At 40.7% G+C, this 14,374-nt stretch overlaps 1 protein-coding gene across 2 annotated transcripts in view; it reads left to right on the forward strand.

Annotated features, from left to right (window-relative positions):
* Window positions 1-14,374, forward strand: part of TUSC3 (tumor suppressor candidate 3) — a 187,421-nt gene that overhangs the window by 46,057 nt on the left and 126,990 nt on the right. Inside the window, exon 2 of one of the 2 annotated variants that reach the window (XM_060246403.1) lies at window positions 7,193-7,362. The exons of the other annotated variant lie outside the window; for it this stretch is intronic. Coding sequence (XP_060102386.1) covers window positions 7,193-7,362 — 170 coding nt within the window. The remainder of the gene's footprint in view (window positions 1-7,192; window positions 7,363-14,374) is intronic. 2 annotated transcript variants of the gene reach the window in all.

Below are 14,374 nucleotides of genomic sequence, written 5' to 3' on the forward strand. Positions count from 1 at the left end.
ATGACCAGACCTCGAATTCAGCAGGAGCTTACAGGAGCACAGCTCCTGAACCTTTCACCTCCTCCTTCCCACCTTGTCCATTGAACAATAGGTGCAGCTGCATAACAATCCCTGAGTGAGCTCCACCATCTATTTTTCTACAAAGTGACCAATATGAAAGACATGTAGTGTCTGTTTGGTACCCCTTACTTGCTTTTCTTTCTGAAAATGACATCATTCCACAGAATCAATATTATAGAAAGTTAATTTATTTTTTGATAATCATGTTGCTTGTGTATATTAGGCAACCAATTGTTAAACATCAGTTAGTTTTATGTAACATGCAATGAAGGTCAAACTTTGAAGGATTGTATTAGATTAGATATAGCAATGTATCTATTTATGTTTCCATTGGTGTTCTGTTTGATTTTTAAATGTAGTACTGTTGGAATAAAAATGTAAGATCTAATGAGATTGGAATAAAAATACTGTTGGAATCTTATTATTTAGAAAAAAAAATACCCTACTTTAGTTGTATATTCCAAGTTGGGCATTCTGTTGCTTGCTAATTCTTGATTTGTCAGTCAACTTTCCATTTTTGTAGGCCTGGTCCATACAAGCACTGGCCTGGTATTCCAACTTGCATGGTAGAACAGTGTCACAAGAGCCTCCCTTTTGTCACAAGGCACATACAGGACTTGGTGGTTCTAGATTAGGTGGCCTTATTCCAATTGTTTCTTCAGTAATATTTGTGAATGTAGCATAGTAATTTCTGATCACAGTAGCCTGTATAGGTCAGTGGTTGCTCACCTGGGGTCTGGCAACCCTGTTTTCAAAGGGCACTGTGTTCACTCAGGCTGGATTGTGAGCTGCAGGCTACCCTCTTGGTCAGCTACCTTGTATGGTGATACATGGTGTGGGGAAAGAGTGGATCATGTGTTGTTCTATCACCTGGAGTACCAGCCTGGTAACTGAACTGAAGCATTGTCAGCCAAGATGTATTCTTAAAAAAAAAAAAAAGGATAAAGTGGCCCAGCAACTGAAATAGCCTAGACTAGCCTGAACTTGTTGGAGCTTGGAAGCTAAGAAGGGTGGCCCTGATAAGTAGAAGAACAGGGTTTTTATTCAGAAGAAGGCAGAGGCAGAGTCTCTTGCCTCTAAATCCCCAGAGGGGTCCCCATAAGTTGGCTGCAGTGTGGCAGCACATTATCCTCCCTCCCTCCTCCTCCTCCTCAAGATAGTATTATCTCGTGTGGTCTGTCAAATTCTGCCTTGGCCTTACTAAGATGCTCTTTGCTAGACTTTCCCTCATGCCCTCTTAGCTTCCCTCTTCAATTCTCAGTGCCTCTGATCCCAATTCGAGATAATAATATAATAATAATAACTTTTAATTTCTATCCCGCCCTCCCCACCAAAGCAGGCTCAGGGCGGCTTACAACATAAAATACATTATACATCAGATTACATAAATTGCAAATAAAATCCAAGTTAAGACAAAATACAAGTTAAAATTTACAAATTACAATGGTGCTAAAACATTCGATCTTCAATAATTCCATAAAATTCAGTAACCAAGAGCACTTTTTTAGAGGCATTTCCTAGTTTATCATTGGTTGAAGGCTAGTTTATAGAGGTGGGTCTTACAGGCCCTGCGGAACTGTTCCAAACTCCGCAGGGCCCGCACCTCTACCGGGAGTTGATTCCACAGCAGTGGAGCAGCAATAGAGAAGGCCCTATCTCGGGTGGCCTTCAATCTGGCCTCCCTTGGCCCAGGGACGGTCAGCTGGTTTTTTCCAGCCGACCGCAATGCTCTTTGGGGCTCATATGGGGAGAGACGGTCCTTCAGTATCTTCAGGGCATTTTGTGTAAGGCTCACTTAAAATATTAAACATCCTAGTGGACAAAACACAATCCTTTCACCAAATACAAACAGTGACAGAAAAGCCTTTGAGCTGCAAACCTCTTTATAGAGGACATAAGGATAGCTCCTTCTCTTGTAGTACCAGATTAATCAATTGCTGGCAGATGAACACAGTCCATTCCCCAGCTATGCCTTGGTGGCTTTTCTGAATTAAGTCCCCTCACTGCTTCATGTTCCTCTTTGAAGTCCAAACAGGCAAATAGGATTTTTTTTCTTTAACGAAAGACAGAACCATTACTTGCCCTGCCAAGTAGAAAAGTTTATGATACATGTAGCAGTGAATTCAATATGCCGTTTCACTTTACGTCCATGGCATACAAGTACTTTTAATTTTTTTAAATGCTAGAAAAATTAACATGCATCTAATTGATACATAGAATAGAACTTTGTTTTTTGAGCGCTGATGACTTTTTTTGTTTAGTGTTTGCTTCAGATAAGACTAGGGTTGCCGGGTGCAACTCAGGAAATATCTGGGGACTTTGGGAGTGGAGCCAGAAGCAAGGTTGCAACAAGCACGATTGCATTCCAAAGGCAGTTCTAGACATCACATTTAAAGGGATTGTGCTCCTTTTTTCATTGGAAATAATGGATGATGGTGGCACCTTCTTTTGGGGCTCATAAAATTTGACCCCTGGTCCAATCTTCTTGAAACTTGGGGGAGGTTTGCTTTTTTTTTTGAGGGAGAGTCACCAGATGCTGTGCTTAAAATTTGGAGCCTCTACCTAAAAAGAAAAAAAGCCCCCCAGAGCCCCAGATACCCACAGATTGATTTTACATTATACCCTGTGGGGACCAGTCTCCATATGGTATAATGGGTACCCAGCAGACATTGTCTAACCCTGAAGTGAGGGGAGGGCCTCAAATCTCAGGAGACCCCTGCTTCCAACTGGAGATTGGCAACCCTAGATGAGGCAAATAATTAACTTCTCATGAACAATCTTATGTATAATTAAAATCCTTGTCTAAGGCATTAGATATCTTTATTCACTTATCCATATAATATACTTTTTAAAAAGATGAAAGCAGTATTTCACTGCATATTTGATATTGGTGCCACATTTTATTACCCCTTTTAGAAATATGTACAGAATATTAATTTTGTTCAATAAGTGGGTGTTTCTACATATGTTTGTACATGACGTGTGTGTGTGTGTAGTTGCTGCAAAAGTCCAACTCATTTGCATTTGATTTCAGAAAGGGCTCTTTTAAAAAAATAAGGGAATTCTCTAAAGAAAGAAGGGAGTGCCAAGAGAGTCCAGTTTTTTAAGGATGCTTGAAAGGATGCTTTTAAGGATGCTTGAAAGCTATTTGGAACTATCTTAATTGAAGTGGAATGTACACCTCAAATGAGAAAAATGATTACTGAGTCTTAAAGGATCTAGTGTGGCTAAAAACCCATATCAAGGAAGCCATAAAAGGCAAAAGGGCTTTTTTTGGAAAGTGCAAGGTTTACTTGAATGAGAGAAATAGAAAGGAGCACAGATTCTGACAGAACAAAATATAGGTTGACAATGCGGTGAACAAAAAAGTATTTGAGAAGCAGACTGTTCACCCTATAGGCAGCTGAGTGGCCACTTTGCATGCAGAAGGTGACAGGTTCAATCCCTGGCATCTCCAGATGTTTTTTTTAAAGGCATATATGGGAGTTGACGTAAGAGACCTCTATCTGAGACCCTAGAGATCTGTGGCCACTCAGAGTGGACAAATACTGATCCTGATAGACAAAATTAGAGAAGTCAGAAGAATAGCAATTTTAAAATATGTCCCAAGGCTGGTTTTGCATGTATTAGTAATTCCATGGTTGAAACACTTGGACATGTCATAAGAATTTTGATGGCAAGTTTCTTGAAGGTAGTGATCTTTCTTGCATATAGCAGGTGTTGTATAAATGGTAATATATTTTATCCTTCCATTTTTTTGGCTGGATAGACCAGATGTTTTTTCTTCACTGTTGATGCAATGTTCTTTGCTGGTCTAGAAAAGACAATTACGTTTCTCTGTCTAACTAGCATTCATTATCAAAAGTAGCTCCAGAAATGGGTTGGGGCCAGAAAATACCATTTTAGGATTATATCTATATGTGATGACGCTATCAGTCTTAAAAGCCGGAGGACAGTATATTTTGTAACAGTACAGCATTTGTTTCCCTGGCCACAAGACTAGTGTATTAATTGGAGGAACATTGCCTACATAGCAGGGGACAATTTTTCCTATGATGAATGAATGAGTGAATGCATGAATGATTGAGTGAATGCATGAATAAGAACATAAGAGAAGCCATGTTGGATCAGGCCAATGGCCCATCCAGTCCAACACTCTGTATCACACAGTGGCCAAAAATTTATACACACACACACACACACACTGTGGCTAATAGCCACTGATGGACCTCTGCTCCATATTTTTATCTAACCCCTCTTGAAGCTGGCTATGCTTGTAGCCGCCGCCACCTCCTGTGGCAGTGAATTCCACATGTTAATCACCCTTTGGGTGAAGAAGTACCTCCTTTTATCCGTTCTAACCCGACTGCTCAACTCCAAATCATTTATGAACAAGTTAAAGAGCATGGGACCCAGTACTGAGCCCTGCGGCACTCCACTGCTTCCTGTTCTCCACTGCGAAGACTGACCATTTATACTCACTCTCTGCTTCCTACTAATTAGCCCACGAGTTCTTGTATTGCCCAACTGTTCTTGTATTGTGAGAAAGGGAGAAAAGTACTTCTTTCTCTACCTTTGCCATCCCATGCATAATCTTGTAAACCTCTATCATGTCACCCCGCAGTCGACGTTTCTCCAAGCTAAAGAGCCCCAAGCGTTTTAACCTTTCTTCATAGGGAAAGTGTTCCAAACTTGTAATCACTCTAGTTGCCCTTTTCTGCACTTTTTCCAATGCTATAATCTCCTTTTTGAGGTGCGGTGACCAGAATTGCACACAGTATTCCAAATGAGACCACACCATCGATTTATACGGGGCATTATGATACTGACTGATTTGTTTTCAGTTCCCTTCCTAATAATACCTAGCATGGCGTTGGCCTTTTTTATTGCAATCGCACACTGTCTTGACATTTTCAGTGAGTTATCTACCACAACCCCAAGATCTCTCTCTTGGTCAGTCTCTGCCAGTCCACACCCCATCAACTTGTATTTGCAGCTGGGATTTTTGGCCCCAACGTTCAATACTTTGCACTTGGCCACATTGAACCTCATCTGCCACGTTGACACCCACTCACCCAGCCTCAACAGATCCCTTTGGAGTTCCTCACAATCCTCTCTGGTTCTTACCACCCTGAACAATTTAGTGTCATCCGCAAACTTGGCCACTTCACTGCTTACTCTCATTTATGAACAAGTTAAAGAGCATGGGACCCAGTACTGAGCCCTGCGGCACTCCACCGCTTCCCGTTCTCCACTGCGAAGACTGCCCATTTATACTCATTCTCTGCTTCCTATTAATTAGTCAGTTTTTGATCCACCAGAGGACCTGTCCTTTTATGAATGAATCAGTGCTTAGTTGCATCAGTGCTTAGTTCTCAAGGCCTTTTCTTATGATCACTGCTTTGGGTCCAGGCAGCAGTTTTTCTCCAGGCCTGTTTGGCAGGGATCCTTAAGTTTTTTGCCATCTTCTGGGCATGGAGCTGGGTTCACTGTGTGTGTGTGGGGGGGGGGGGGGGAGGAAGTTATTTGTAAATTTCCTGCATTGTGCGGGGGGTTAGGCTAAATGACCCCGGAGGTCCCTTCCAACTCTTATGATTCTATGAATGAATGTATGCATGCATGCACACATGCACAATGTCTCTCTGTATTTACTATCACTTTCATCTTATGCCTTTAAATAAAAAAATCTGATGATGTCAACCATGCACCTGAACCTATGAATAGAAGTTTAATGAAAATATTTAGGTGGCTCTTGAATTTCCCGTAGTTATTTGGTTAGATATATAAGCCTTATGGTTTGATACAGAACTTAAATGGATTCTGATTTCCAGAAGTAGTGGTAACAATCTAATAAATATAGCGCTTCCTTTTCCAGTAGTTGAGCCACGTTTGAAAACTTCAAGGGACCAGGTTGTTTAACTTCAGGTCTTTCATGTCCTTATGGAGTAGACTGAGATTTGCAGAAATGAGAATGCTTTTTAATTGCTGCGTTAGGTTACAGGAAAACAATTCGTAATAAGGATGATTATTCATTCCCATGTAGCTTTAGCGTGACATTGTAGCTAAATCTGTGTTTTAATTTGATAGTTGGCAACAATGATTTGTGGTCTCATTCCACAGTAAAGTTGCCAAGCTCGTCTAGGGTCCAGGCTGGAGGTCCACAAAGGTTTCCATTAGAAACGAAGTGTGGAGTATCATCAGGCAGGTGGTGAAGCAGAAAAAGAACCTCACAGTCAAGCAGAGAGAAAAGCGGCTCAGGCTAAGGGAGAAGCTGCTCAGTTTCAGGCATTAGGCCAGAGTCTTCCACTTAAAAGGTCAGATGTGACCCTGTTGGGCACTTCTCACCTGATCTCTGCTACAATGGAAGATGTGGTATCCCCCTCTACCCATCTGCATCAATGATGGGGTAGAGTGGTTAAAATCCAGCCTGTGACTTGTTGCTGTCAGCTGTTATGCTAGTACCGGGGATCAGATGACTGGGCTTGCTGCCACAGTATGTAGTTCTAAGAGCCCAGGACTTTATAGATCTAGTTTATTCTTTGTTTAGTGAGACATCTCTTTGTTGCAAACAAACCATGTCAGTAACCAGTGAAAACTTTTTGGCACCTGACAAAGGAAGAGATTTGGCTCATGAGACTACCATATTTACCTGTGTTTTTCACATTGTATTTTCACACTATTCAGTTGAGTACCAGGAAGCCTTATTTGAGACTTTCCTGGAGCAAACTTAATAGTGCATATATTCCTGTTCAGATGGTTCAGATGGGAGCCCTTTTGTGAGCGAAGACATGAACAGAAGCTTCCTTGAGCCTGTAGAAGTTACCAGTTCCAACACACTTTGCGAGTACACACAGTGGGAATGCCTCTTTCCACCTGTCCCTTGAAATTGCCTATCCTGAAGAAGTTATTCACCATTCTTATATCAGATTTCTTTTGTCTTTCTACATGGCATTACTGTATATAGATCAACCACAGTTTTTTCATTCCAGAGGATACTGGGTAAGGTTGACAACAGGACAACACAAGTTTCTGTTAATCTGGTAGCTCAAAAGGCTGCTTCCTAAACTGTCATGGCTCATCACTGCTGTCTTCTAACTGCAATACCAACCTTCTTCCTTGTGCTTCATTGCAGAATCTTTTAGCTGAAAAAGTGGAACAACTTATGGAATGGAGTGCAAGGCGCTCAGTCATCCGCATGAATGGAGACAAATTCCGGAGGTTTGTGAAGGCCCCGCCCCGCAACTATTCAGTGATTGTGATGTTTACTGCGCTCCAACCACAGAGGCAATGCTCCGTTTGCAGGCAAGTTATAGCTTGGTAGCTCCTCTTATGTTCTTCTGCCTTGAATATATAGTCCTTAAAATGATCCCCACCCCCCACATACACCAAATAATTGACTCACTAAATCATTGTCTTATCTGTACTTAGTCATACTATCCACCTGCTCTTAAATAAGCATTTATGTTTTATGCATTTTTCATTCATTAATTTTAGTAACTAAAGAACATTATGCTTAATGTTGCAGCATATGCATGCATTTTGATTGCAGGTTCTTTGGGTTATGTATAATGGTTTTAAGACATTTGGTAGCTTTCAGACTGACTGCTTTCTGCTGAGATCTTTGGCACTATTTGTACATACTCTCCCCCCCCCCCCTTCTTTTTAATGATCTCTTATGGCCTACTGCTTACTTTGTAGTCCGTGCTTTGGAAAATGCTGCTGAATTCTCTTGACTCAATGTATTTCTGTATTGTCCTCATACCACACATTTTAGCCAGATTTACTTCCAACATGGCTTACAGTGAAAATGGATCACATTTTTTTTTAATCAAACCTGTTGCTGAGATGTGCAGTTCTGTGGGTTTTTACACAATAAAGGAAGTTTCCCCAGTCTGGGTAAGATGTTCCTCAATTATTAAGAATTATCCTTGCCTGTTGCAATAATATAAGGTGGATCTTGGCTCATAACAAATGTAGGGTTCCATGTAAATCAAAGATAAGGCTGTTTAGGAAATCTTGATACCTGGTGGGAACTAGACTTGTGTATGGGAATTTGTTTCATGTTATTGTTGTTGATAATTCCAAAAGGAACTGTTTCATTATTGGGTTGTTTTGTCTTCTAATTTGCTGCATCAGGTTGTGTTTACCTTCAGCTACTTTTTCATATCCTTGGATTCTCCACTACAGTTACAGCTGTGTTAGCTGGCACTTTGTTACCTGAACAAGTCAGTTAACCTGGAGCTGTCACGGCTAGTAATATGTCTGTGGATGAAAGGCTTGTTCTGACATGTACCGGCCACTGTGAGGAGAAGGGAGGTAAACATACTGCCTGATTGGTTCACTGCTGCCATTTTGCTTTCCTCTCCTGCTTAGCACTGAAAATCCCAAGGAGGGGAAGCGGTGAGCTGGGCTGCTGTTTGCAGTGTGGGCAGCTGCAGACTCTACCTTGGTGGAGCACTGCGAAACCAGGCAGGTAGTTGCCAACCCACCTCAAGACAAACTGGGCAAGATAGACCCACCTCTCTTGTCTGCACCTTAAAAGACAGGAAAGGGCACTGTTCACTGTTGCTAGTCTTCTTCATCACTCAGCACTGAAGCTCCTGGTGAGAGTGAGCAAGAAGGCAGCATGCCAACCCCTCCACCCTCTGTCCTTCAACAAGAAAAGGACAGCAAAGAAAACATTTTTGTTGTGTTGAAAGTAACCGAGGAGCTGGGCATAATTTGGTGCCTTAAAAGAGGAGAAAGCTGGAGTAAACTGATATGTGAGTTTGGGACTGGGTTATCAGCTCTTTGCAATGTTAAGGTGCAGAACGCAGATCTGATAAAATTTTTGTTCGGTTCTGAGACAGGTGCTGTACAAATATTGTCGTTTAAAAAGGGAGTACTGTTTAGTGCAGTGGAAAAAAAGGGGCTTCAGGTTCACCCTGTAGTACGCCAGAGACCCTAAACACATTTCCCATTAACGACAGTGAAATTCATTTCCAAGTAAATATTAGGACCGCAGGCATAGTTGTTTCAGTAGAATGCAGCTGGACATCTAAAATAGGAAACAATTCATTGCTTCCAGTTCAAAACATTTAAAATAAATGTGAAAATGAGATCTGGCTTTGCTGTAGGGTATAATATGAATTAAATGGAGTTGATGATGCTGCACCTGAAAATAATCTCAGAAAATTGAAGTCACTCATATCTCCCAAGTAATTATAGACAGGACTTGTATATAAATACTTTATGCAATACAATGGGTAATGTGGGTTTGTCTGTGAACAGTCTTAAGATATTATATTCCGAAGATTATTCTTCTGGTGGTTAGCGGTCAACCATCAATAGGTGTTTTTTTAAAAAAAAAATACAAAGTAGCAGTGTACTTTATCAGATTTGGATTCTTTTTAATCTGTAACATCTAACGAAACGAATCATCATCTCTTTTATCTGTTAAGTTTTTAGTAAATTTCCATAAGAGGTGGTTTTGTCTTTGTAGTTCATTCTTGGGCTCCTAATATCCCCCCGGATGAAGGGCATATTAAAAGATCAAAAAGCTATAGCTGCATTTGAACAAATGTCGGGAAACATTTTAAACAGAGCCCCTTAACTGTCACCTTCATTGCCTCTGCAGAAAAAATATGAGCTTTACCGTACCCAACTGTGTGTAAACAGAAAGGGAACATGGGGTCACATTGTGTGGCTCTCAAGAAAATTGGGGCATGGCCGAGGTTGTCTGCATTTCACACTGCTGTGATCACACCACATAAGTGTGGAATTGGATATCAAGTATGGACTTTGGTATATTGAGGTTCTAATCTTGATCCCACCCCCCCCCCCGAAAGTTTCTAGTTCTTATTGTCATCAGACTTTTCTGTGTGGGCAGATAACATCCTGGGTTGGTGTGGGAGGCTGTTTTGCTTTTTCTCTTGCTTTTTCTCCATGACTAACTGAAAGAAAAAATTAGGCAAAAGAAGTCGATTTGCTCAACTCCCTTCTGGTCAAAGAATTATGCTTATCAGGATTTCTTTTGCTTGGATTAGACCAAGCCCAGACCTAAGCAGAGCTGGGTGACATTTCATTATATCTTCTCTTCCCTCTTCCTCAACATGAAGTTGGTCCTTCTACCTGAAGTGCTTCAGCCCACCTTGCTTCCGATGGCTGTGTTAATGAAGGAAGTTAGAACATCACTTCACTCCCTTATCAGTAACTCTCAGGTGATCATTTGGGAGCTAATAATTATCTTCATGGAAATTATTTCAGATTTTTTTCCCCTGTGTGAGACTGACAGCTTTCCTCAGCAGAATTAACTTTGGTTCTCTGGCAGAAATTGACTGTATTTATACTACAGAGTATAGAAGTTTGATTATACCTTTTTGAACTAAACGAAGGCTTTAAAAAAAAAGTTTGTCTATAAGAGAACAATCTAAATAGGTAGCTCAGAATCCAACTTGGGTCTTTTCCGTAATGCTTACTCCCAGGAAAGTGTTTTTATTATTATACTGTAAAAGCATGTTACTAGACTTTTAAGGTTGATTCATACATTGCAATGATGACTAATCCTGTCATCTCATATATCCTTTTTGTTTGGTCTTCCTGGGCTCTGTTTCTTGAGTAATTTATTAGACTGTTCCGGCTTCTGTTTTGCAGTCCTCCCCAGTATAGTGATTTCTGTTCCACCTCACAGCTATAAGGCTCTTGAGGAAGTATAGAAGGTACACAAACTACGAAAACAAATTCAAAATTGCTGCCAGTGTAACATTTTTTCTTTTAAAAGCACAACATAATAGATGAGGCTATAATAAACAACATAACAAACCTAATGAAGCAGAACATAACAAACCTAATGAAAAAAATACAAGGCAGCCTGTTGACAATATGTTAAATGCTTGAGTAAACAAAAACTTTTTTCAGAGGACCCCTAAAATCTACCAGGGAAGGTGCCAAAGTTAGTGGTGGGGAGTAAATTCCCTAAGCAGAATGCCACTACAAAACTTAGGGATGCCAGCCTCCAGGTGGGACCTGAGGATCCCCTGGAATTACACCTCATTTCCAGATTACAGAGATTAGTTTCTCTGGGGGGGGGGGAGAGATGCTCTGGAGGTTGGCCTCTATGGCATTGTACCCCTGGTCAATGTCCTGGCTGGGCTCCACCTCCCAAACCTCTAGGAGCTGGCAATCATGCCCTCCATCTCCTGCTGGTAGGGACCTGGCAACCAATATTCCCTCTAAGCTACAGAGTCTTGTGAACAAAAATTCTACCTTCTGAGCTACTGGCATTAAAGTTATGAGTGAGCAGTTTGGCTACTGCATAAATGAAGTTTGCTCTGGGGCCATTTTCCCTGAGCTAAGACAATAATGTATGAACTGGAGGTTAAAAAACTGTGAGCTAGCTCACAGTAACTCAGCTTAGAGGGAACATTGCTGGCAACCCTAATCCACTTTACCTTGGTGAATGGGGCCTATATATAGATCTCAGTGCATGCTGATACAGGAGGAGGTGGTTCCAATTTACAAGCTGTGTTTTATTCAGCAATCTGATACTTCAGTGTCATTTTAAAAGTTGACATTAGATCAGATATACTGCTATTTTTTAACTGAGCTTGAAGGAAAGGGTTTGTGCTAAATTAGTGTAGCACAGCACCTAGTATAGTTGCAGTGGGGAAAGGTGTTGCCCCAGCCCATCTTTAAGCTCCATGCAATTCCTGATAGACAGTCATAATACACCTCCGGTTCCCTAGGTAACTTACTTCATTACTCAACTGTGTGGAAATGGAGAATGTTCTAGTAGCTAAACCGAAATTTCTTTGCTGCATCTTGAATGTACGGTCTCTGGTAGAAGAAAAGCAATGTAAATAAAAGGTCCTAATCTTCTTCCTGCTGCGTTTTTTGGGGGGGTCTTTTATGTAATTGACAATGCAAATTCTTCCCAGTCTCTTTAGATTTTCCTCTTGTACAAAGTATTCTAAACTGTCACTATTGTGCCTCTCCTTGAATTTGAACAGCAGTGGACCTTTCAAATTCTGTTTTTAAAGCAATAGTGTAGAAGGATTCAGAGGGAGATACTTTTATTTCACACATAAGTTAGCTATATTTTTTCTCATCTTGGTTTTGGACCACAGTCTTTCTAGTGAACCTGTAAGGGTGCCCAGCCTATGGCTAGTGAGGAAGCTGAACTGCCACTGCAGAACAGAGAGACCCCATCATAAACCTATCCCAGCTCCTTCCTAAACTGCTTTCTCTACTTGAGTTTGAGTCAATTATTTGGGAGAGGCCTACTCTCAGGTTTAGTATGAGGCCCCATCAGGTTTTCTGCTGGGGAAATGGGACAGTGGAAATCCTCTTCGACCATGAAAAAGGCTATACTGAAGATCATGGGGTTGCCTGTCCTGTGGGGCGGGGCTAGAAATGGCTACTGGGTAAGAAAAAGTTGAGTGTTAAAAAAGCTGTCTAGATCTAGTCCTTAAGTACACTCTAAAAATTTTGGAGAGAATTCATGTTCTTACATGACAAAACAGTTCTGCTGAGACTGCTGAGGCAGCCCCCTTACTTTCGGAGGACAACTTGTCCCTAGCCTAGCAAGTGCTGTTTAGAAATGCCCTGGTGATAGGACTAGTATCTGCTCTCACCTGCTAATATCCTGCTGCACTCAGTTTGCTGCTCGGCTTAAAAATATTCTTGGATATTGGGCAGATATTGATGTTTTGAAGAGCTGGCAGGTACTGCAGAACATGGTGCTTTAAATATGTGAACATGGTGCTTTAAATTCCAGCATCCCTTTGTTCAGCTTCAAAGAATCTGTGCATAAGTTAACAAAGTTCCAGGGCTTTGAACAATGTTTCACTACTTTGTAGTCTCTGTGTAACACAATGGTGGGCCTGGAACCCCTCTCCTGTAGTCTGAATGGCAGAGCGCGGCATTAGATAGCCTCACTGGATTTGCAGTGTTGATCTAGCATTGCTCTATGAGGATAGATAGAGAAAAATGAGCATATGTCTACCTATTCTCCTTTGCTTTGATGAACAGAAAGAACTTTGCAAATCTAACAACTTATTTATTCCTTTTTATAATTAACATATTTATGCTAACCCATGAGATGTGACTCAAACTCCTATAAAAATATAGTAAAACAAACACTGAGGGTGGGGGGGATGAAATGAGCCACAATAGCATCGGCTGGGGAACAACAGAAAATAAATGTCAATATTACAAAAGGTCTGCATAAAATTAAAAATCAATCTGTTGCCTAAAACCCAGTGACAAGAACACCAGACAAATGATGGAGTTTCATAAACAAAAAGCCACCACAGATAATTGTGGGTTTTTTCCCCCTGTTTGCCATACATCTCACCCTATCAGGTTGGGGCATATACCATAGACTCTTAGTTAGTCATGCAGGCATGTATGCAAACAGGTGGTCCTTCACATGCCTTAAGTCCCAGATCTTTCCAGGATTTCAACAATAAGATTCAGCAAGTTGTACCAGAAAAAAAAATCATGATCAGTTAGAAATACTTGTAAATATTAGTGAGATGTTTTGTGCAAGTCAAAAACTATAGATCACATATAATCTAACCTGGATTTGACAGGAATATGGAGAGCTAGGCCTGATCATGTCTCTAGAAAAGGCTTTAGCTCATGAGCCAACTGAAGTTGGACCAAAGAACTTTGGATCATGCATTAAAACTAAACATCCATCTGTAAGAAAATAAGAAAAGTAGCAGGTCCTCCTGGAAACCTGCATAACAAAAACAAAAATAATCCTAAGTAATTTTTTATAAAACAGTTGCCATATGTATTCTTAAAAATCTATTGTGCTTCAATAATATACATATCAATTGACATGGATCAACATACACAAGCCATGTTAATCATTTACAAAGTCTGTATTATGAGTTCCTTGGGTTCAGAGAGCTCTTCATATGCCCATTTTTCTCCATTCTCCCGCATAGAGCAACACTACATCAGCATCACTGCAGTCCAGTGAGGCTATCTAATGCTCTGCTATGCCACTTCATGGCTGATTGTCTTCTGAAGATCTCGAAACAAGTTTTTGAACTTGGGGAACTCATAATGCAAAAAGCCCTCTGTTAGTGATTCTTGTAGCTTTTATATCTTAACATATAAAATTGTACTTCTGGCATATTTATGAAATTGAAAAGTACAGATATCTTCATTTTCTACAAGCAGACATTGTGAGCATAAACTCCCTCTTAGCATATGTATCCTATTTTCTGATATCTGAGAAGTGAGGGGAAAAAATTAACAGCAAACGCACATCTTCTTCTGAAGAAAGTGTGTTATTGGCACAGAAGCCGTTTCAGAGTCAAAT

The sequence above is a fragment of the Heteronotia binoei genome, chromosome 9 (genome assembly GCF_032191835.1).
Source record: "Heteronotia binoei isolate CCM8104 ecotype False Entrance Well chromosome 9, APGP_CSIRO_Hbin_v1, whole genome shotgun sequence".
Taxonomy (NCBI): Eukaryota; Metazoa; Chordata; class Lepidosauria; order Squamata; family Gekkonidae; genus Heteronotia; species Heteronotia binoei.